This window comes from Chanos chanos, chromosome 3 (genome assembly GCF_902362185.1).
Source record: "Chanos chanos chromosome 3, fChaCha1.1, whole genome shotgun sequence".
NCBI lineage: Eukaryota > Metazoa > Chordata > Actinopteri > Gonorynchiformes > Chanidae > Chanos > Chanos chanos.
In genome coordinates, this window is record NC_044497.1 from 45,540,031 (window position 1) to 45,564,477 (window position 24,447).

Here is a 24,447-nt window from a genome sequence, read left to right on the forward strand (position 1 = left end):
TTGTGTTTCAAACTCTGTCGTCATACCACGCCTTCTCGTACGCACACTATTAAACGCATACTCTGCATGGGTATATCTGAATAATAACTCAATGTTCATTAGATGCCTGAAGTATGGAAATGACTGAAAAGACTTTCATGTCAAGTATTTAACACTTGGAGACAGCCAAAGAATCGACCCCTCAGCCATTTCCACGTCAACGTGCTAGGTCTACAAAAGTATCGTAATATTTAAAATCTAATACTTATGCGAAGCTTCCCAAAATGCACATAATGCATCTGGATCTGCACCTGAAACTCAGACGGGGCCTGACAATTCGATGGACACGTGGGACCACGTGCCTTGTCATCGCCATTTGACAGTTGACAGTGGTTTTAAATAGTACAAAATGCAATGCTGCCCCCTATATGACTGGAGCAGGAAACCCATGAAATTACTGAGAAAACTAAAACCGATAACAAAGTAAAATAAAAAGGACTAAGGATGAGCATCAAATTCCATAGAAGAGCAATCGTCACGGGGTCTTTTTTAAGTCCTTAGGATTTTAAAAATGACGCCCCTCTTCAACTCTTCGTTTAATCGTTCTTGTCGGAGAGCGAAAAACACCGACCCATTTATCAAAAATTATTGTCAGTGTTGTGAGAAAGTGCTCGAGCCTCTCACCTCCACATCTATCATGCGACACTTGCTTACATGGGATCACCATTTTATTTTTCAGCTCACCTTTGCATCAAAGCAGATATACAAATTCAGTTGCCTGACAATATTTTGAGGACTCCTCGTGCAGTTTTAAACCCGGTGTGATTCTCAGTTGCTCTCAGAGTTTTAGCCCCAGAGATATCTCTGGACATTCATTCATTTCATTTAATCCCTGACGCGGATTCATCTACTTTAGTAATTAAAGGCTGATTATCGATTTATCTCACTGACTATTTAACTATCAAATTTCCTCCACACCCACAGGTCCTCTCAAGAAAAGACATCTTGATCTGTATCGTCAGACATACCGGGGCTGCTAACACGATTATGTTTATCAGAGTTCGACAGTGAGAAAATGCAGTTTGTAAACTATGACACACAGAGATTAAAATGCAGCACATCACCTTTACTCCGCTAGGTGGAAGCAGATCATAGGGAATTGACACTCTCACAGGTGATAAGTGGCGTTGAATAAAGTTCCTCATGAATGCTTTCATCAGGCTTTTCTACCTGACTGTAAATGAACGCATCTATTTAAACATATGATATAGGGTGGTCTCAATTTGAAGTCAACGGAGGAACAATGTTAACGCTTTTACTGTGTCTTTCAGATGTTTTCACAGCAGTGTTGAAAGAGCATTTAGTTCTGTTTTGCAGCTCAAGTTCTCAAGTATTTTTTTTTTCTTATTAATTATGTTGATGCCCTTACTTGGCCGTTAGAGTGTGTGTGTGTGTGTGTGTGTGTGTGTGTGTGTGTGTGTGTCCCTGTGTGTGTCTGTCTGTCTGTGTGGGGGTTTTTTAGGGGGTGGGGGGTATTTTGAAGTATATGTTTGGTTTGAACTGTTGAGCTGTAGAATGTTTAACTCATGATGAGACTTCAGCATTGAAAGTCCGGTTTACTGGTTTAACAGGTTTGAATTACTGCTGCTGCCTGCACAGCACTCTGAGTCTTTTTCCTTTTTTCTTTTTTTCAAGAAAGGCTCATACTTTCAGAGACTAATATAAAAGCATGCATATCTGCTCTACCGTACGGGAATTGAAACTGTAAAATGTTTGATACAGCAATACCAGTGTACCACTGGATATTTCAGACAGGCGTACAAAATTTTGGACAGAGGCTATGTCGTTTCCTTCATCCAATAACATCTTAACTGGAAAACTGTATGAATAAACTTTAAATTAGCTGGTTTATAAATACTCATTCATAAGCTAAATAATTTGTGTAAATGTAAATAAATGTTAATGTTCAGCTCCATGCGACAGAGTTTGGCAAAGCCACAGAAGACTAAGATCTGTGGGATCTAAGTAGTAGTAGTAGTACTCGTTACAAATGAGTCCCAGTGAAGTTCACTTGAAACCGAGAGATTTTATGACGAGTGAAAACCTTACAGTCATACAGACACAATTAAAATGTATTGTATTAACACAGTGAACTGAATTGTTTTGAATATATATATTCAAAACACAATACACGAAGCATTTAACAACGTCCCACTAGAATCAATTTCAGAACAACAGTCAGTTTAGTATCGGTCTGTTGTCCAACTATTTTCGACTCGATTCAGGAAGTTAACTGAATCTTAATTAATAATTAATAATTAGTTTAATGTGTTTCATAATATTTATGAAAAACAACATTTCCAGTCAATGCACTGCATTCAAGTGAATGGACTGTTCAGGGGTTTCAACGATTTTAATCAGGATTCACGTACCCCTGACCTTAGGGCCAGAGTTCACTGGTGTTACTGAGTAACCCTGCAAGTTTTTATGGGATTTAAGTAATTAATTACGACTTAGTTACTTTGTCATTAATATCAGAGGAGAGGCGGTGCGCTCCATCGGTGGGTTGACTCACTGAGGTTACAGATGGGTACTACTTGAAGTGGTTATCTTTCGAAACAGTTCTGATGTGTGCATCGTCTACAGCTGGAGATCTCGTAGCTCTGGCATGGTGTTCTGTAGCGTGCTATTGTTCATCTCACTTTCAGTGCATTTGGATCACTCTGTTCTCCAGGAGGACACCTGAAGAGTTTAATCAGCGTCAGCTAGGCGGAAACCCGTGGGAAACGTCATAGACTGTCAGAGGATCAAAGTAACTACTAACGTCAGGCGATTAATGATGTCCAGTCTGGCGATGACATTGAGTTAGATACACGCTATGCGATGAAGGACTTTGAGGGCTCATTACCCGTAAATCCGTTCCCGTGATTTGATCCGTTAATTGTAGAGATGGAAAGTATGTAGCCTTCTCTGAGTAGTTATCTACCTACGAAGTTTGAGTTCAGTGCTGTGATATAGGGCGATTTTGGTAATGTCGGCAGTGTTCTGTTGTTATCCCGCTCATCTGAACAAAAACACCCCTTATCTTCTGAAAACATATGAGTAAAAAATTTAGGGGCGAAAAAACCTGTCAGATTGACAGGCTTACTCATTTTTGAGGTAGATATAGCCTACCACTACAGCCGCCAGTTTTATCAGTGATTCAGCATTGTGCCCAGTTTTGTTTTGTTTTGTTTTGTGTTTTCTTTGGTTTGTTTGTTTGTTTTATCTGGCATTTTAATTATCAATTTCCACCCCATTGCATCATTGAATAAATTTGTATTGTTATATGGGCCACCACTTATTTATGTAGTACAATTACACTTAGCATAGTACAATTTTTACTTATTACTATTAATGGCTACTACCATTAATTTGTAAGTACATGGTTGCAAATATAGCCTTGTTATAGTTGCCTGGGGAGGCATAGGCTTTTGGTAAAGTGAGGTTAAGTATGACTATATTTAAACGACTAGCTCCTTTAGACATTACACAGTTCAAAGAAACAGGTAGATTTTCAGTAATGTACAATCACAGTTTATGTTCCCACCTGAAACAGACTCCTGTAAGATAACTGAACCTGTGGTTAAATATGAGCCTATAGGCAGCAGAGCATATCTGCTTATCAAGCTTTTAATCTATGTTCTAACACAATATGCCAAACACATTAATGTATCGGAAGAAACTTATCTGAGGATTCAAGATCATTTTCAGGGACAATTCCCGTTACGTCTATCTAATTCCATATTACTATTTTTGTAAATATTGTGACTAATGTCTCTGTGTTGAATTGCGATACACACTTGTGATTACACAAGGCATGGCTGATTGAGCTTGTAATAACATGACAATTAAGAGTAACCATGATTATTACACCGTATTTGCACAGTTCATTGCAAAGAAAACATTAATTTATTTGCCATGAATGACCTTGTATTTTCTGTTTTTCTTTCTTTTTGTATATATCTACCCACTGTTTCTGCACATAATGTTCAGACAAATCATCTGATACTGACAAAGAGAAACTACTTCAGAGAGATTCAGAAGCTGAGTGGATTGTTCATTGTCTTTCAAGTTTACTTTCCAAATTACAACTTTTCTTCCAAAATACATATGTCAAAATATTAGTTCATCTGTAGCATGCATCCAATCATAGACATATGTGAAATTGATTGGAAATATAGAAGTCCATGTTACTGATTTTAAAAAATACTCCAAATGCAGTCTGCTATATTGCTTGAGATCACAGAAGCCACCAAGAGGCAGCCAGGTTTAGTATATTTTCCACTAATCATCTCGTAATAAATGAACAGGAAGAGGACATGGTAAGATCAGTGTCATAGTCAAAACAATGGCAATAATAACAACAACAATAATCTTAATAGTAGTAGTAATAGTAGAAATACTTCTTAAAACAGACTGATTAGAATAATCAGCTTAAAGAGAAAAAAACACTTTGCAACAAGTCTCAGACAATCATTAGAATCAAAAACTTCAAATTCTTCACAGATATACAGTAACTTAATCTCAAGATAGAAATTATTTCATGGAAGACAGTCATCGTTCGGAATTATGATTTTCAGAACAGAAATGTATAACCATTTCTGGAGACTGGACTGTGATCTGTAAATGCTTCAGGACTCTTCAGATAAATTCATAATGGTTCTAATCCTTCATATAACTTTAAGTGTTGTACCGGAAAAACCCTGGGAATGAGTCCGTAAGGCTGTCACCACTAAACCGCGCTGTCACCAGGTGAGAGCCTTGTTTTAAAGGCATACAATATATTTTGACCTGCTCTATGAATGAAAAAGCACCATAAATAGGAAGACCAGATATTTTGTGATGAAATTGTATCGAAATATACTTAAAAGATGAGATGATTTTGTTTAAAGTTACAGCTGTGATTACTATTGAGAAGTGGGTTTGCCAACATATCTGAGATCCCCCCCCCCCCCCCCAAAAAAAAAGATCTTAAATAACATGAACTCCAGCAAAAAAATGTTACTTGTATAAAATGTGCTAGAAGACAGGTATTCTGCCAAAAGCTAAATTTGATATAATTCACAAACCAGAGTGTTGCCTAGCACCTCTACAAGACGCTACAATGGTCAGCTAGGAATTCTCACAGTCAGGATTCAGCGGTTCTTATCAGTACAAAAATAAAAGGAAGAAAGAAAGAAAGAAAGACAATTCTGCATCTAAAATCATGTCTTTTAAAAAAGTAATATAATAAAAACAGACAATAATGAAATCATCATCGTAGGTAACTGCTTTGAAGTGTATTTCCTTAATAAAATAATATTTTACATCATCTTAATCATGTGTTCACTGATTGATACATTGTCATATACGGATACAGATAATCTCTTCGATAACTAATCAAAGGGCATGGAAGTCATGGAGAGAGCATTTGATCGAGACTTCTGACCCACTCTTATCCATTAACAGGAATATCCATAACCGACAGCATTTGGATTAATGCATCTCTTCATATAGGGAGTGCCTGGCACCTACAGTCAAAATAAGAGGTAGAACTAATAGAGTGATATATTCACACAGCTACTTTCTCCACTACTGGAAAAATATCAATCTTTTTAAGAACTGGAAGATTTCATAAAGAAAGTTATTTTGTTTAGTTTTGTGTTTTAAAACCCATTGTGGATGAGTTAATGCATAAATGAATGAATGGATGCTTCCAGCTTTACCGGTACCGTTGGGATTCTTAAGCGTGGTAGATAAGAGATCTTTTACAGAGTATATAGATAATGTAGCTCCTGACCAGGGTGGAGAAAGAGGAAATGAGATTAACATAAGATTTTACGCACTACTGATATATACATAGTCCAGATTTCTACAGCTCCTTTAAGACAAACATGAAATTGTTCATTGTGATATTAAAGACATTTGAGTAAACATACCCATCCAAATGAACTACTGTATGATTTTTGGCTTCATTACATAAATTACTACAAAACTTCACCAAACACCTTATAAAAGAGAGATTAAAAGAACTTAAATGTGCAATCACCCAAGCAGATTTGTTCTGCTTGATTTTCTGCTTTGGATTAAGAGGTTTTTGTATAATGTTTGTCCTGTTTGAGACATTTCTGTGTTGCCAAGACAATGACTCTAGCCAATAAACACTAGTGACACTCTCCTCTGTCCCTTCACATGCAGTAACCTAAAATGATATTTCCATCGAGTTTACACATTTCACTATCAGGACTCATGGCCATGTTTAAAGTATAGTTTAAGGAAAATTTTAGAAGAGCTTTCTATTAGGATGTTGTGAAGTCTTTGTGCAGGTGTGGCTGGTTCTGTTGAGCTTTTGGAGGGATTCTTTGAAGGGAAGTTTACAGGGAGGTTTCGGTTGCTGGAGTCCTCCAGAAGAGGCTGTCATCGTCGGGGTTGACATCAATTCTAATCTGAGGCACGGATGTCTTGAAAGAGTTCAAATCCTGACTGGGAGAAATTAAGACAGAGATGTCATATCTCCATGATAAGCATGCACACACACACGCATGCAGGCAGGTACATGTACACGCATGCACGCACACACACACACACAAACTCTCACTTCAGTAAGGCTTTATTTTGGCCAGTCATCCTTCAAAACATGCAAACACACAAATACACTAGTGTATACAAAACAGTGTCATTCCAAGTTACGCAGCCTATTACGTTATGGGCAAAAGGGTCATGTAGACACAAATAAACATACATGCTTGCTGACACACACACCCACACACACACCCACACACAAACACACACACACACACACCTTTACCTTGACACTGACTTAGGAGGGAAGAAGTGCATTCTTTCAGTAGGGAGAAAGGAAGGATGAGGATTTATTTCCTATAAGAGACAAGGACACACACACACACACACACACACACACACACACAGTTATGTCATAGACAAAGACTCACAGATACATTGCTTGTAGAGCAATTAACACTGATACGAGCAGACTGAAAATGCACTTCAAATCTTTCAGTCAGTAAAACATAAGAGTAGGATTTCCAGCAGATGAGATGCAGGGCTCAGCAGTTTGGGATTCAAGAGAGAGCGAGTCAGAAAATGCTAACATAATGACTTCACACACAGAGCAAGTGTGAGAGTGAGAGTGGGGGAGAGAGAGAGAGAGAGAGAGAGAGAGAAAGGGAGAGAGGTTGGTCCCGCATTGTCTTAGAATCCCATATCCAAGCAAGCATGCTGTAGCGTTGTTGTTTAGTGTAAACAGTGCTGAGTAAGGGCTCTTTATGCAAAGTGATCTATGTGCTAAGATATACTGTCCAAATGGAGGACAGAGCATGCGAGAGGGACAAGATTGACATAAAGCAGGTTGGAGATCAACTTTAGAGGAAAAAGGACAGTGCAGTCTTGCAAAATAAAAGTCCTTGAAGGTAGGACTGGGAGATTTTGTTACTCACTGACTGAGGGCGTTTCCCTCAGCATAGGCTCTTGTTCCATCATATCCATCGATATTTTAATAGTAGGCACACTCTCATTGGCTGGAAAATCTGACTGTAAACACAAAGTGGGCAGGACACTCTTACAACTGAGGGCTTAGAAGACTCTATGACAGTTCTACAGTGTTACAGCTCTACTTCTATAACTAGTTTACTAAAATACACATTCTAGGGGTGTAACAGTTTTTTACTGAAACCAAATCCACGATTTTATTATCCCTGGTTCACTTCACAACATGTATGTAGTGAGCCATATATTTCTTTCACCTCAGCGGTTGCAAGTGAAGGTTTTTTTTTTTTTCGGAATGTGACGCCAAATCGCAGCTAATACAGATTCTTGGCATTAGAGAACATTCTACACCATTAAGAATAATGTTACAAAGTACAAACCAAAACATGAATAAAGTGAACCGTTACACCTCTAACACATTCTGTATATTGAAGGAGAGGTTATTTTCACGTTTGTGTTCTAACCAAAAAACAACTCTTTAGGTGAAGGTTTGATACGTTCTATTACATAACTGGGTTTCATTATTGAGACACTGACATCCTTATAGATAGATCTTGTACCATTTTTACTAGGTTATGTTCTGAGCCAGCAGAATTCATTCAGACCGTTTAAAGAGCTGTCTTCAGGAGAGAACATGAAAGTGTAAAGATGACACATGGGTGAACTTTTCCTCTAAGAGCTGTAGTGCTGTGTTAAGTGTGGCACAGAAAGCTCACACACACCATTGGTCCAGTCAATGCAGAATTCTATGCTTACATAATTCATGTCACTATCTATGCTCCCTTTCTTCTTCTTCTTTTTCTTCTCGTCCTCTTTCTTTTTCTTGTCCTTTTCTGGCATGACATCATCCAAGTAGCTGAGATCATGTTGAGAGAAGAGGTAGTCCATGGCTTTCCTCACTGCTACCAGCGCCAAAATCTACAGAGACAGAGAACTAAAGTTAGTCAAACTATCAGGAAATTACAGGGTGTGTGTGGATGTAAACACATAAATGTGTACGTATTAAGGTATGCACGTGTGTCTCACCATGACGGGGAAGATGATAGCAGCTACGGTTGATTTGAGGATCCAGAGAAGGGCCAGGCAGAGGACCTGGATGGAGGTGAACAGGTGGACCCGCCGCAGGGGAACGTGCCTCAGATATATCAGATCAGGCTGGTGCTTGGCTGGCATCAAAAACAACTGAAGGCGGTCCATGAACTGGTAGCACGGAGGGGGGCCAAAGTTAATGAAAGTCACAGAATTAGAGAATATATGTCTGCGTGTGTGGGTGTATGTAAGAGATACTACTCTGCCGGTCGTGTGGATCAAAAATTGAACTGTGTGACACTGTGAAGAAGGGCTGTATTGAAGTGATTGTTTTGAAATGTGTGACTTGCAGTTAGAGCTCACCTGTACTCCATTGAGAGAGGCCACACCCATATAGAGAAATACACCATAAAGCACAGGCATGGGAATAACCTGCATGTATGTGTGTGTGTGTGTGAGAGAGAGAGAGAGAGAGAGAGAGAGACAGAGAGAGAGAGACGGGATGGGGAGAGAGAGAGAGAGAGAGAGAGGGAAGATATTGCAGATTATAAGGAGTACATTAAGAAAAGGACTACAGGTCAGCTCAGTTAAATTCACTTTCACAAAGTGGGAGTCACTGGGGGAAAAGAATGACTGTGTTTCCTTGAGCAGGTATGGTAGCTAAAGATATTCTCCATCTCACCATAGATCATCAGTCACTTTCAGTCTGACACTTGAGAAAAGAAACTTTAGGAGAATTACACAACCTTCTCTGGTGAACGTGGATTATCCACATGGATTATTTACTAAATATTTCTGCAGGCCTTTTGCAGAGATGTGTGGGTTTCACTTTTGCCAGTCTGACCAGTTTTGACAGCAGTCTAATCAAGGATTTTTCCAGTGTCTCATGTCGCTTGATGATGCAATGCAACGTTGACACAATGTGACGACACCCAATTAAACATGCCTGAGGTATCGTGTTCTAGCCCTGCTCAGCTCCAAAAGAGGTGAGTGCCATGAGTGGAGGAGATAAGAAAATGACTGATAGACTGATCTCTGAGTGCAGTGGAAGAGGGAGTACAAATTTATTTGTATAAAATTATAACATTAAAATTAAATATCAGAGATCCTATTCCACATAGCTGGTAGAGCAGAAGATACAGAAGAGTAAAAGGAAGGAGAGAATGAAGTATCGGAGCTTTACCTTCAGGATCGGTGCCATAAAGACGGACAGGCCCGTGAGGACAAACACAAGCACACCCGTCACTCTCTGCTCTCTGTCAAGAGAGAGGCACATCAGCACGTACATAAACACGACAAGTAAACACTCAGACGTATCCCTCCGACGTTTTCAAACATTAGTTCCTCACACATTTGTTTTTAAAATGTTTGGTTTGGATAAAAAAAATCAGTGAGCTCTCTCCCCCGTTCTTCACTGAACGTCTGTCTTCCTCTCCAATACCACTTTCTTCTCTCTGTATCTCTCTCTCCTCTACCCCTCTACCCCTTTTCTCTCCTCCTTGTCTCTCTCCCTCTTTCTTACCTCACTCCCAGAAATTTGGGTTGTTCTCCAGGAGCGGACGTCTCAGTCTCCATCTTCAGAGAGTCGATGTGAGCGATGGATATAACCGTGGCGGCCACGTACCATGGTAACCCCATGAACGAGCAAATCACCATCAGAATCGCCACCAAGAACAGGTCCAGATGATACCCTGCCCCTTTCTAATGGACACCAAACCAAACACTGATGAAACACTGATGTCTGATTCCAGTACTGGCTTTATATTTGCATATGTGAACACTGTAGTCAGTATCAATGTTTAAAACAGTCCATATCTAATTAATAGACTGTTAAAAAAAAATTCAGAATGGCGTCACACTGCTGATGTTTTCTTTAGAAACACGCAGCGTTTTTTTCCAGTTTATGGTGACTGCTAAACAACTTAAAATCAAACAACATACACACACACACACACACATACACACACACACACACACACACTTGCGTACCTTGAGTTTGTGCTCTTTACGGTTTACAATGACGGCTGTGATCTGTTGGTCCATAAACACCAGGATGGTGACAAGCAGGGCAGGCAGAATGGATGCCAGATAAACCCACCAGGGGTTCCCACCGAACGGAGGCACAAACCAGCCACGGTTTGGGCTTGTCGGCTGGGGACACACACACATTAGTTCATTAATTAAATGCACACCTAGACAAGCTCACGCTGATGTCATACTGCATGTATAGATTCATATTATATTAATAAGACATACAGAAAATGCTAGTACGTTTTATAGAGTCAGCCCCCTCAGGGAGTCAAATATCCACACACACACACACACACACACACACACACACCTTGAATTCATTTGGCACAAGGAGTTTGGGTGTGTCCACTCCAACAAGAGCATCCACTCCACAGAAGATGACTATGGCCATAATGATGGCAAAATCGCTGATCAGTTTCCGCACCTGAAAATCAATCAATAAGTCAATCAATTCATTTATCTATCCATCCACACCCCTCATCCAAATGATGAGCTTATATTAATAAATTCAGTCATCCATGTTAGCCTTAAACAGGTGTCAATCTTAAAATGTCAAGCAACATGGACTCAATAGTAAGCCTGTGTACAAACATGAGACCATGTAGAAAGAGATTAATAACATGTAAATGTTGATTGTGTTTGAATGATAGGGGATTAGTCTGAGAATGTTTGGCACACTTGACTACATATTTGGCAGGATTGCTGACAAATTGCTGACTTTCTTTCCACAAGTCATGCCAAATCTGTGACCTGTCTGAAGCAGGGGTCACACGCGAGACTGAGCTGACTTGTAAAACCGCTTCAGCGAATGATATTGTCTCCAAGGCTCTACCTTCCCCTCGCTGTACATTCAGATAGAACAGAGAGCGAGAGTGAACAGGTGAGCAGAGTGCGCTTTCACGTTTGAAACAGTGCCTTAAGAATAAGTATATGTTGAATCACTACATAGTGATCAGGTGTCTGTAATCCCGTTTTTGGTTTCTGTGGTAACAGAAATTTTAATCAAGGAGGCCAAACTCTCACAGAGCGATAAGACCACCCACAGCACAGTGAATGAATGAAACCCAACTCCATGTCTTTGTGCGTGTGTGTGTGTGTGTGTGTTTGTGTGTGTGTGTGTGTACCTGGCAGTGATAGGACTGCAGGGTAAAGTGAGAGCTTCCTTAGAATACCTCTCTTCTTGGTTTCGTGTATGGCACATATCTATTTAGGGCTATTATGTATTGTTACATGTGTCTCGTAGAGTCATGACAAAGCAATACAGGCTGTTTCATGTGATAAACATGACTGTGGAGTGTTAGGTATGTGTCTCACTTTGGTAGGGAAGAACTGGCTGGTCTTGAACTTCTTCAGTGACATGGAGCAGGTGTATGTACCCAGGAACAGGATGAATGACATCAGTGTGATGTCAGGGACAAAGCCACAGGCTTCACCTTCCAGCCTGCCTCCGTACTTCAGACACTCCGACCGTGTTAGCATGGACCAGTTAACGTTCATGTGCTGGTGGAGATAAACAGATAAACACACACACTTCACTGTATTGTCCTTTTCTGAAATATGAGTTACATTAAATTTGCAAATCAGCTAGGAAATATGACATAGTCATACCCACACACAGGCACACACAGACACACAGATGCATACACATGTGCGCACACACACACACAGCCACACTGTCACACAAACAATCTCACACACACTCTTCTTACCGGGACAGAGCTATTCATCATCTCCATGTGATTCATATCTGGATAGACGCCTGTTCTGTTGCCTAAACACACACAAACACACACACACACACACACAACATCAAATGTTAAAATCAGATGCCACATTTGCTATCTCACTTTGTGTACTATATGTTGCTATGTCCTGTTACTCTTACTGTCTGTGGAGAATTCGCAGTGGCAGTAATATTGGGTGACCTGGTCCATTTCGAAGTTGGAGTTAATGGGGTGATGGTGTGCTAGCTTGATCATCTTCTTGAAGGCATCATAGATGAAAATGAAGCTAATGAGAGCAGAAAAGCCCTCTTCTGTGAAACGAGTGAAGTACTGGACAAGAAAACTGGCGTCCGTGGCGACCAGGATCAGACAGAAGAAGGCCGACCAAAGCCCAATCCAAAGCCGAAACTCCAGGTAGTCGAAGTTATTATCCCTACAAAGAGACAAAAAATGTGCCACATAAACCCCAGCAAAGATATTATTCTGTAAGCACCAAGCTAAACTTGTGTTAACGCAATCTCTACAAGAAGAATTATAAACCATATATATCAGGTTTGATTGTTAATCAAGGCGGATTAATGGGGACAGGTTGGAACTACTGATAGATTTAAATGGGAGGTTTGTTCATCCTCTGTTTCCAGCTTAACAGCTGCCACTGATATATCCTATAGCCAAAGGCATTTTCCAGATAAAGATGGAAAGTAATGTTGTGCATTCAACTGCACTGTAACCAACACTGTTCTTTGTCAAACTATGCTACCTTTCTTTGTAACTGACAGTGTTAGATGGGATATTATTTGAGCCCACCATCCCAGTCTCTGCACCACATGCACCACTAACACTTTTAGAGACGTTTACATTTCTTATTTAGAGTTTAAATGAAATGCACACAGGCTGGAAAGTGAGCACAGCTACAAAATCAGAAAAAGGTTGTGATGCATACATATATGAGAAATAGAGACAGAGAAAGAGAGAGAGAGGAAGAAAGAGAGATGTCACTGCCCTGTCCACAGAAATGAAATAAGATTCAATTATTCATAATGGAAAATACTGACTACAGAGACGTGAAACCTGAGAGACAGACAGAGAGAGAGAGAGAGACAGAGAGAGAGAGAGAGAGGAAGGGAGGGACAGTGTGAAAAGGAGAGGAGATTCTTGATACACTGATGAATAGATGCCTCACACACACACACACACACACACACACATATATCTACAGACGTATACATACATACACAGATACACAGATGTATACATATATCTCAGACAGACAGATTGGTAATGTGAACAACGCAGAGAGTAATTAGCTGTAATTGTGAACAGCACTGTAGATGGGTCTGATGAGTATTGTGGTCAGCTAGCTGACAGACAGACTGACGGACTGGTTGACTGGTTGACAGGCATGTCGAGTGGTTGGTTGGTTAGACAGACAGACAGACAGACAAACTGGTACCCACTTGCTGAAGGTGAAGAGGAGTCTCTCAAAGACAAGCACAGGCCCAGTACTACTGAGGATAGTGAGAGGCTGACCAGCAAGTAAACAAAACACAGCACCACTCACTGCAGTCCCCACAAAACTCTCCAACACTCCCTACAACAGGACAGATAGACAGAGAGAGAGAGAGAGAGAGAGAGAGAAACAGACAGACAGTCAGTCAGACAGACAGATTGACAGACAGAGATTTACACTGTGAAAAATTATAGAAATTTACAGCAAATTCCAATGGTAAGTAAGTTTCAGTGGTTTCATTATTAAGAGACGGTATAATACACTTCTAGTTAGGAGACTATATGGATTAGCCCCATATACATGCTTAAATAATTTAATAATGGGGAGTTGCATGTTCATGCTACTGACAAAGGAAGAATTTAAGTAACTTTCCAAATGAATTATGTATTAGCACAAAATGACTGATACTAGAAATCCTTAAAGAAACTGACAACTAAGATGGTTAAGTGTGTGCATATTTGGATTGTTCTATTTAAGGTCCAAAGGACAGACCAGTGACTGAGGTCAGAGGTAGTTGTAGGGATTCCCTGAGAGTGTGTGCGTGGGTGTGTGTGGGTGTGGTCAGGGTGATGATGTAGTCCTCAGTAATCTGAGTCTATTTGCAGCCTAGTAAGTCCTTCTGAGCCTGCCACATATAGCGCTGCAGCACAGACAAATATATCATATAGCCTTCCAACACATTATAGAGCAGTCTAGAAATATACCACTTAATTCACATTCAAGGCTCAGAACAATGCCACAAATACATCACATGAGACACTCATACAGTACAGTCCTCAAATACACCGCACAACATTAATCCTCAGTAAACAGAAAGTATCACAAATGCATCCTATAAGGCATGCTCACACACACACAGAGCCCACAAATACAACTTGATGTGTGTGTCACTGCCATTGTAAGTCATTAGACCAATCTGCCTTCCTAACCAACACTGCTCCTCTACATACATAGCAAAATAATATGTGTAACATTTATATACTGATGTGTTGGTCCCCATAGTGCCCGTGTATTAGAGACACCTACTCAGCACTGTAGGGGCATTGCAGTAAGTCTCAAGCACAGTGCTAAAAATAGTTACAGAACCTGTCAAGTCACTGGGTATTTGAATCAAGGCAACTTGTAATTACCTATAGAAGGGACTAAGGACAAACTGAGGTCCAACTGACCAAACTGAGCTTTTACTCTATACAAACACATGCACAAACGCACATGCACACACACACACACGCACACATAGCTTAAAACCCTTTAAAAGAAGCTAATGACAGTATATGTGTAGCACTAGCCCACAAATACCACATAAGCTGCAAAGGACTGACTAAAGACTCCACAAATCAAAGCCACTGCTAAATGTGTTTAGCCAAATGCGTCCAGACTAAATGCAGGATTCTAAACCTCATAACCAATTCATGTAACCAATTAACTAATTGAACAACCAACCGACAAAGTCTCTCACCTGCATATTATCCGTGGCATCTCCTAGCAAACCCCCGAAAGTGATGGCGTTAGTGACTGTACCCAAATAGATGAACAAAACGGCAGACAGTGATTGGATGTGAAGGGCATCTTTAAAATCACTGGCAAAAAATGGCAGCTTCCTCTTGACATCGAGGACGAGGCCACCACAGAACCTTAAGGACAGAGTGAGAGTGAGAACGCAAGAGAGAGAGAGAGAAAGAGAGAAAGAGATTAAGTAAGAAAGAAAGAAGAAGCAGCCAATGAAAAAATCATATTATGAGACCCATGACATCTAAAGTAAATTTAAAGTCTCCGTGATTGCACACACACACTGTGAACAGTGAGCAGTGAATTTGTCTCTGCATTTAACCCATCCAACACACCAGTAGTGAACACACAACAGACGCAGGAGCAGTGAAAAACTGTGTATTACAGGAATACATGGACACTCTATGACTTTGACATCTATTCGCTAAAACCATTCTTCAGCTCTGCTGAGCATAAAATGATGTAAACTTCAGCTTTACTGAGCCATACCTAAATTTATTGGTCACAGGAGTTTGTGTGCCTCACACACAAACAAACAGAAATGCACACATAGCATTTAAAAGGCCCTTACTTGCCAGTCTTTTTGAGTTCATCGCCAACTTGATGCCCCCCCCCTCCTCCAGCCCCGCCTTCATGGGGGGTGTCACCATTCATCTGGAGCCCTTCCCCTCCAGCCAGAATGTTCTTCCTGAAAACACACACAGCCACCATAGCTTGTTTCAACAGCCTAACAATCTTTCATCACTACTGGAAGGGAGTATTGGAGGGGAGGGGTGTGTGAACATGTGTGAGATCTGTGTACCGTTTGTCCGCAGAGGGCAGGGACTTGGGAGGTTCTATCCTGATGTCAGGGTCCCATTCTCCTGGGGGTAAAACAATGACCTCATCCAAAAACTCATCTATCCCCGCCAACAGGTCCCCCCGACTCTTGGCTTTGTAGGCGACCTCATGGAACACCTGCATTACGAGAGGCAGAACAGAGCACTTGAGGCATGTCTACAGCAGGACAATGACAATGACAGAGAGAATTGTTGTGTCACAGCGTAATCAAGAGAACATTCAGTGGGTAGAGCAGGATGTTCAGTTCCTTTTGGATTTAATCCATTCTACTTAATCAAGGAGAACTGAATATTATTATTATTGGGGGGGGGAGTTTGTATGTTTGTTTGTTTGTTTATGTTTTTTCCTGAAAGGACACCCTGAGGGAGGCAAAAAAACATAAGTAGCATATTACCCTGTAACATTGAATAGCATTGACGGCTATGAAACAATAGCATTTAAAACAATATGTAGCATTTATGCTCTGCAAAACTATGAACCTTCAGCTCTATGGCTATGGATACGTATTGTAGTTTTCATTGTTGAAGTTTTCATTGCACTTTTGTATTAATGTTAATAATGATCTTTCACACACACACAGCCACCTTCACAGACACACTCTGCATTGGTGAAAACGCAGAGTTCAAGGGCAGGTTAGACAAAATATGCAAGAGCATGTGAGAGTTTAACTTAACTTCTCTGACACCTCTCCAGAGCAAAGTCTCTCCTCCTGGACGGCAGTGACCTATTCATGACCTTTTCTGCCTTAATGACCTTAAACACGTCTTAAAGGCTCTCATCTAAAAAAGCTAGCACTACCAACCAACATAGTACACACACACACACCTCGTCTGACATGAGGGTAGCGATGGCTCTTCCAATCTCACGATACGACTTGGCTTTGCCTTTAGGACCCAGCAGAATGAAGAGAAACCTAAATGTGTGAAAAAAACACACACTATCATTTCCATTCTTGCCCAGTTATCTCACCTCTGTTCCCACGGAAATGCTTTATCGTAACCCTTCATGAATGAAACCTGGATGCCATTTCCCAGAACGAGAAAGTGAAATCAGTTTAATTTATTTGTCGCAGTTCTCACATTACTGAAGTAATTGTATTAAAGTTTCCAAATTAATCAAGTTAATCTCTTCATTTATCTGGAACAAGGTTCCATTATGACTCATGTTTGTTTATCTAGTTCTTTCCTGTCACCCTCACTTTTGGGAAACTCGTTACATGGAAAATTGATAAACTTACTAAGTACAGTTTGAAAGTCAGTGTTTGCAATCAGACCTGTGTCAACAAATATAACTGAGGTACTGGGAGAAAGTTGCCTGTGATGAATTCATTCCAAGAGTATTAATTATGGTTTGTAAGAAAATACTTTCTAGAGCTAAAATATCTGACACTGACCACAGTGGATGCAATTGTGAGCAGTCAAAATGAGAGTTACCTCACTTAAACACTACCAATGTCTGATATCATAGCATTTGATGATAGCACAGTTTACTTTTACAGGGTAAATATGAGTACTATTTGGTCAAAATTGGCACTACATGGTCCTACATAGTCAGGCCTGGCACTGCAGAGTGTAATGTGGTCAGTTCAGCTTTAGGGAAAGTGTTGTATTTCTGAATAAACTGAGAGTAACCTGGTGGGCACAGGGACTTCAGTTAGCGCTCCTAACATGACGGCTTGCTGCAGACGCACAAACGCAACGAACGGGGTCTCCAGGAAATCCACTTCACCAACCAGCACGTTAGATGCCTCTGCATCACGAGGAAGCTTCTTCATAAACTTATTATGGAGCTGGAGAGAGAGAGAGAGCGAGAGAGAGAGAGAGAGAAAATCATTTTAAAAACCACGAGTTGGGTCTGTGTGTGACTATCTGAACCAAGTGAGTTAAGTTTGTGTGTGACTTCCTGAACCAAATGAGTTATGAATCAATGTCTGTCAAGGTCTGTCAAGAACCGACAGTAAAGAGAATTTAATGAAGAGTAATAGAGCCACTGTTTATTCACTAAGTAGTCTGTAGTTGACCACAGCTCTTTTGTTTAGTTGAAGTTGGGAGTACATTTTCTCCACTAACTTCAATTCTTTCAATAATTTAAAAAAAAATGAACAGCCGTTGAAAGTGCTATGAAAAACACCGTGAATTATCATTAAAGTAAACATACTTTAAGTGAACATGATAATTAGAGAGGACATAAGCACTCCAGAAATACAACCACGTAGGGTTGTTGTTGTTGTTGTTTTTTCACCTATAATCTTTTTAAATTTACATTGTTAAAACAAAAAAAAATGTAATCTTGTATGCTTACACTATAGCTGTAGGTACATAAAAAAACTGTAGCTATAGCTATATAAAAAACTAAAATGTTGTTGGTTTTCTCTGTGATCTAATGCTGCTCTATTGCTTACTGATAGTTCAGGGTGAAATATATGGAATCATTAGAGGGAGCAGAGACTCGGTGAGGTCACAGTTTGAACTGATGAACAACACAGAGACTCAGTAAGGTCACAGTTTGAACTGATGAACAAACACAGATGTCTGCTTTACTGAACATTGTAACTGACTCATCTACTGAGGTCTGCCTGAACGCTCAGATTGTGAGAGTTAGTTTAGGGACTGTATAAAATGGAGGAATGACGCCCTTAATTTCAAATCACTTATCATTTTAAATATTTGGTTTTTGCTAATTATTTTGCCTCAGGTTGTTTAAACTTAAGTGTTTGTTAGATCATTCAGATGTGCCCATCTCATTCTTAAGCACTTTTGCATACACTTTTGACATGCACCTTGGACACACACAAAGGCACACCTCAATATTTAAACAATGTTAGAAACATTTTCTGTTTCATATCATTTTTTACAAAGATGCCATATCATGTTTAGACAGACAGACACACAGTGGCCTTGCAGGATAATGATTAACACAGGAGGTAGTGTATGTTATCTGTGAGGAAACCAATCTGACGCATAACCCTGCTGATTAGTGAAGGTTATCAGGGTAATTACAGTAACAGGATAGCTCAGTTAACCTTCAGTGTCCTGAAGTTCCATATACACAGCCCTGTCTGTCAATTACTGCACACTTTATAGTCACAATATCTCATCCAAATATTTGAACTGAAACCGCTATCAACAAGCAGTCAGGATTTTGGTGGTTGTATTTCTAAGGAAAGAGTTGTTCTTCTGTAGTATTCTTCGCTTTGGAAAGAGCTGTTCTTTTAAACCATTCCTTTCTTTTTTCTCAGGTTCTTGACAGTTATTATAGAGTAGAGAGGAGAGATAGAAAGATCACAGTGTACCACCCCGAAAGCACAGACAGTTATTCAGCCCAGTTGAACATGTCAGAGGGAGAGAGAGGGAGGGGTGAGTGGTGGGAGCGTTATCAGAAGAACTTCCAGTACTTCATCATTCTCCTCTAGGTCTATGACCTGTAACTGACACGAGACAGAGTAACTCCTCTTGGGCAGAGAGCCGTGGTGCCAATCAGAACTGTAACTACAGACAACTGTACTGTTGTCATAGGGACAGACTGGTGACCAATTTACTCACTGTACACTGTACACAGTACACAGAGAAAAAGAGAGAGAGGGAGAAAGGGGGCGGGGAGGGAGAGAGAGAGAGAGAGAGAGAGGGAGAGGGAGGGAGGGAGGGAGGGAGAGCGAGCTTACCTGGTCCTTTTCAGGTTTGTCTGAGAGGTCATTGAGGCTGGTTGAGGTCAGATTGCGGTGGGCTGTTGTTGGGCTACCTGTACATGTGTAACAGAAAAGTCAAAGGTCAAGACTCATCATGTGACCTCAAGTGATGCATACGAAACTGGAAAGAAAAGGGTAAAAGAAAGGAGAAAATTCTTGAAACCAAAGAAGTCAGCTTTTTTCTTTTAGAGGTAGAAGATGAAGATTTAATCTTGAGAAAAACTGACAAACAAATGTCAGATAAGTAATCAGAGCATAATCGTAGATGGAAATCTTGATCTGATTCTCAGTTAGTGAGAGGAGAAGTAGATCATGTCTTTAAAATCAGATTGAATGTAGTTGTGGGGGAAAAACAGATCAAAAGACTGAATCACAGAAAGCGAGACAGGATGCGTGTGTGCTCTGAGTGCTTTGTCAGGGTATGAATATAAATATAACTTCAGTGATTCTCTGAAGATGGCTCCGAGTAATATTAATCAGGATGCCAAGCAACAGTCATTTACTGACTCACCCCGTTGTACAAGATGACGTCAATTTTCAAAAATAAAAAAGAGCTACTACAGAGGGAAAAAAAATGAAAACTTCGATGGAGTCATTACCAAGTCGTCAGAGTTTGATGGTTATTTATATAAAACAAAGAAGACGGCATCTAACCATACGTGACCTGCTGTTTTAGACAGGTCAGAAATTTCACACTTGGAGTATCTAAAAAATATTACTTAGATGATCACATTATTTTTTGAAAATTAACTTTTAAAGCAGTTTAAACATTTTAGAGGGGCAAAAAATGTTTTTGATTGAGGTTTTTATCAGTCAACAAGCAGAATTAACCCCAAATCCTTAAACTTTAAGGCTAAACTCACAGAATGGATTTAGTTAAACCTTCAAAACAGGTCTAACTTCCACTTTTAACACTAAATTGGCTACTTAGTCATACTCAGAGATTTCCCTCTGAGACTCTGACAACCATTTCAACCCTGGTTTTACTTTTCACACTGTGATTTACGCAGAGGTCAGTCTACATATAGCACTTTTCATACTGTGATTTACGTAGAGGTCAATCTACATATAGCACTTGGAGAAAAGATCTTCCCTCCACGGTCCTATAGGCAACCGACTGAGAGTGTAAGGCATAGCAACACGAGATCTATGCATCAGGGCTATATGTGTAGAGTAGTTAAAACTTTAAGACTATTCTTAGAAATTAGTTCAGTTTTAGGACTATATTCATAAACTAGGTTAAACTTCAGGACTACGTTCATAAACTAGGTTAAGTTTTAGGATTACATTCATAAACTAGGTTAAGTTTTAGGATTATGTTCATAAACTAGGTTAAATTTTAGGATTACATTCATGAAGTAGGTTAAATTTTAGGATTACATTCATAAACTAGGTTAAGTTTTAAGATTACATTCATAGACTAGGTTAAATTTCAGGATTACATTCATAAGTCAGGTTAAAGTTCAGGACTACATTCATAGACTATATTAAGTTTCAGGACTACATTCATAGACTAGGTTAAACTTCAGGACTACATTCATAGACTAGGGTAAATTTTAGGATTACCTTCATAAACTAGGTTAAATTTTAAGATTACATTCATAAAGCAGGTCAAATTTTTGGACTACATTCATAAACTAGGTTACACTTCAGGACTACATTCATAGACTACGTTAAGTTTCAGGACTTCATTCATAGACTACGTTAAGTTTCAGGACTATATTCATAGACTACGTTAAGTTTGAGGACTACATTAATAGACTACGTTAAGTTTCAGGACTACATTAATAGACTACGTTAAATTTCAGGACTACATTCATAGACTATGTTAAGTTTCAGGACTACACTTACAGAGCAATCCCATGCTGGTACTCCTCTGCATCCTTAGCTGCTCTTCAGAGTCGAAGGTAAAACAAGGCACAGGGTGATCAAGAGGACTACGTGCTTTAGAGCATTATGTGCAGACACATACGCGCACACACATAGGCACACACACACGTATACGCACACACACAGGAATACAGGAATGCATGTACGTGGGACCAGCAAACAGAGTACACACAGAGAAAAGAAGGAAGAAAAGAAAGAGAGCAGAGACAGGGTTAGAATCGCAAACAATAAAGACAAAGAGGTTAATATGGAGATAGACACTGAACTCAGGTCATTTCTGTCCTTTCTGCTCATTTAGTAAATGTTATGACTAAAGGAGAGACAACTGTCCCTGGATCAGTGCTTTGTCATTACAGTTTGCAGAGTTAAAAAGGGCTTAACAGTTCGTTTTAAAGAAAAGCATCATAGCTATGAGACCATGAAAGATCATAGAAGTATGGATTAGACATCTCTGCAATTAGGTGAGTAGGTTTGCTCAGGTAATGTGACCAATTATTAAGTCATTTTATTTAATAGCACACATTAACATGAGCAAATTACAGAGATCTGTAGCAACATCAACACATACCACTGAACAAGACAATCGTTTAGGATGCATTTATTTTAAATGTAATAAATATATTTCCTATTGTTTAGTAACTGTGGCAGAAAGCATACAGAGAGTGGTTTACCTTGAGGTAAATATCCCTGAGTCTTAAACCATTTCTGTGGAACAAAGAAGTTCCATTCTCTGTGCTTAAACGCTTAAACTCAGTTTGTCCATACTGGTTCACTCAAGCTGCTACGTACTAACCCTCAGTGTTCTAGCACAACTCTCAGAGAGAAAAGCCTGTGTCTTTTTGTGTGAACGCACAAGTCACCATACAAAGCTCAAAACTGCTCATACATCATGTCATACTTCACACTGTGAGAAGCCAGTTCAGATCAAATGCTTCATTCAGTCCTCCTTCAGTTCTCCACTTTTCAGGTACACAAGTTCACACAAAGAACTTGTGATTTTGGAGAAGTAACAGAGAGCAAGACACTTCACTACCAAACAACTGCCTGGACATTTAGGAATATGTCAAATTTTTATGAATTGAGTTCCATGGAATGTTACTTGAAGGCGCAAATTAAAAGTTGTGTCTGTATGCGTATAGGGCCCACCTTGTTCCATATCTTAGTATAATTACAAATTATTCTCCTATCACAGATAACAGCCATTGTTGATTTGAGATTTAAGATAGTGTGAAAGATTGGAAGGGATAATAAAGATTGAACAACTGAGAGTGTGTCTCAAGGGAGTGACAGAGGACTACACTGAACGCGTGTCGACTTTACCATTCTCTGAGCTGGAAAACAGTCTACTTGCACTGGACACTGTCTTGCCAATTTCAGCCAGAGAACGTAGGTTGGACTTCTTCGTTTGGTGACGATGTTTCCTCAGCAACATGTACATCACTCTCTCTTTCAACTCGGGCCTCAGTTGAGCACTATCTGTTATCATTTCTGAGGAGAGAGAGTGAGAGAGAGAGAGAGAGAGAGAGAGAGAGAGAGAAAGAGTTTAAAAGGTCAAGGTAAAATGTTGCCAGTTTCAGGGCTACCAAATTGATCTGAGACATGAGAAAAGTCTGTATTTGAAATCTTTTCACCGATGATCTGTGGTAGAGTAGACGCCTCCATGTCAAGCATAATGGTGCCTTTTTCTATACAAGTCTTCAGCTCAAAAAGAGAGTGAAGAGTCAGCGTGGCCACATGGGGTTTACTCCACCTCTCCCCACCTTTCTCCACCTTCTCCTCAAATTTTATCCACCTGAGGACAAACACACACACACACACACACACACATACGAAAAAGATTCATTTACTCAGATCAAGAGATTACAGTCACACCTTCTGGATTGACCTGAACTCAAGAGGAACTGTAATGTATTTGTGTATTTGTGTGTGTTTATGTCTGCATTATGATTAAGATCAGAAGCCTCCAGTATTCATTGATGTGAGAAAATAAAAACACAAACATGTCAACAGAACCTTTCAGAATGTTCTGTGTCAATATGGGTAAGAGATGAACAAAGCAATGAAGGGACAGATGGAAAGAGTGACAAAGGCAGATACCAAGAGATTTCTAAACTAGCCTGATTAACTGACGGTTTAGAACGTTGTCATATTCAGTTGGTTTGAGTTTCTTGTACTGTCAGTCACTCTGGAATAGTTTCCAGATTTCCCTTCCTGGTCTCTAGGTACTTGTCTTCACCTTTCAGTCCCTCTATCCTTCACGACTCTGTTCATCTCAGGTGTCTGCATATCCTCAGCTTGGCTGAACTCCACTGAACAACCAATTATACTGGAGATTACACGAATTCAGAGAATGGTATGTGTGTCTCAGTTTCAGTCCTGGCCAGTAAAAGTTTCATATTCCTGAACATGTTGCTAATCTGGTCAAAGTTAAATCAGTGTTTTCTGGGGTTGACTGTATAACCTTGACATTTTTTTTCCCCGCGCTGCAGACAAAAAAAACCATTCACCTCTATCGTGTTCCAGTCCAGTCAGAATCAAACAACCGCCTCCAACACTTTAAAAATGCCAGAAACTATATTATGTAGTATTTGCTCAGAAAACTAACAGAAAGACAACCTCATTGTTCTGTTTGTGGTTAGTGCTCTCCTTGAAAATTCAACACCTGAATGTGGAGTTAGAGGAGGATCTACTGTGTGTGATGGTGGAAAGGTATACCATCTTCT

General features: G+C 39.9%; 1 protein-coding gene across 1 annotated transcript in view; it reads right to left on the reverse strand.

Moving 5' to 3' along the window:
- Positions 1-6,388: 6,388 nt before the first annotated feature.
- The window catches only part of slc4a4b (solute carrier family 4 member 4b), a 34,213-nt gene continuing 16,154 nt past the window's right edge, over positions 6,389-24,447 (reverse strand). The window contains exons 5-26 of the mRNA XM_030767068.1: positions 23,356-23,516; positions 23,045-23,212; positions 19,811-19,887; positions 17,781-17,938; positions 16,975-17,062; positions 16,112-16,266; positions 15,881-15,997; positions 15,260-15,434; positions 13,748-13,881; positions 12,452-12,723; positions 12,282-12,337; positions 11,881-12,066; positions 10,877-10,990; positions 10,525-10,686; positions 10,058-10,236; positions 9,719-9,791; positions 8,899-8,967; positions 8,533-8,706; positions 8,263-8,424; positions 7,458-7,551; positions 6,809-6,879; positions 6,389-6,483 (exon numbers count right to left, since the gene is read on the reverse strand). Coding sequence (XP_030622928.1) covers positions 6,845-6,879; positions 7,458-7,551; positions 8,263-8,424; positions 8,533-8,706; positions 8,899-8,967; positions 9,719-9,791; positions 10,058-10,236; positions 10,525-10,686; positions 10,877-10,990; positions 11,881-12,066; positions 12,282-12,337; positions 12,452-12,723; positions 13,748-13,881; positions 15,260-15,434; positions 15,881-15,997; positions 16,112-16,266; positions 16,975-17,062; positions 17,781-17,938; positions 19,811-19,887; positions 23,045-23,212; positions 23,356-23,516 — 2,809 coding nt within the window. The 3' untranslated portion in view covers positions 6,389-6,483; positions 6,809-6,844. The remainder of the gene's footprint in view (positions 6,484-6,808; positions 6,880-7,457; positions 7,552-8,262; positions 8,425-8,532; positions 8,707-8,898; positions 8,968-9,718; positions 9,792-10,057; positions 10,237-10,524; positions 10,687-10,876; positions 10,991-11,880; positions 12,067-12,281; positions 12,338-12,451; positions 12,724-13,747; positions 13,882-15,259; positions 15,435-15,880; positions 15,998-16,111; positions 16,267-16,974; positions 17,063-17,780; positions 17,939-19,810; positions 19,888-23,044; positions 23,213-23,355; positions 23,517-24,447) is intronic.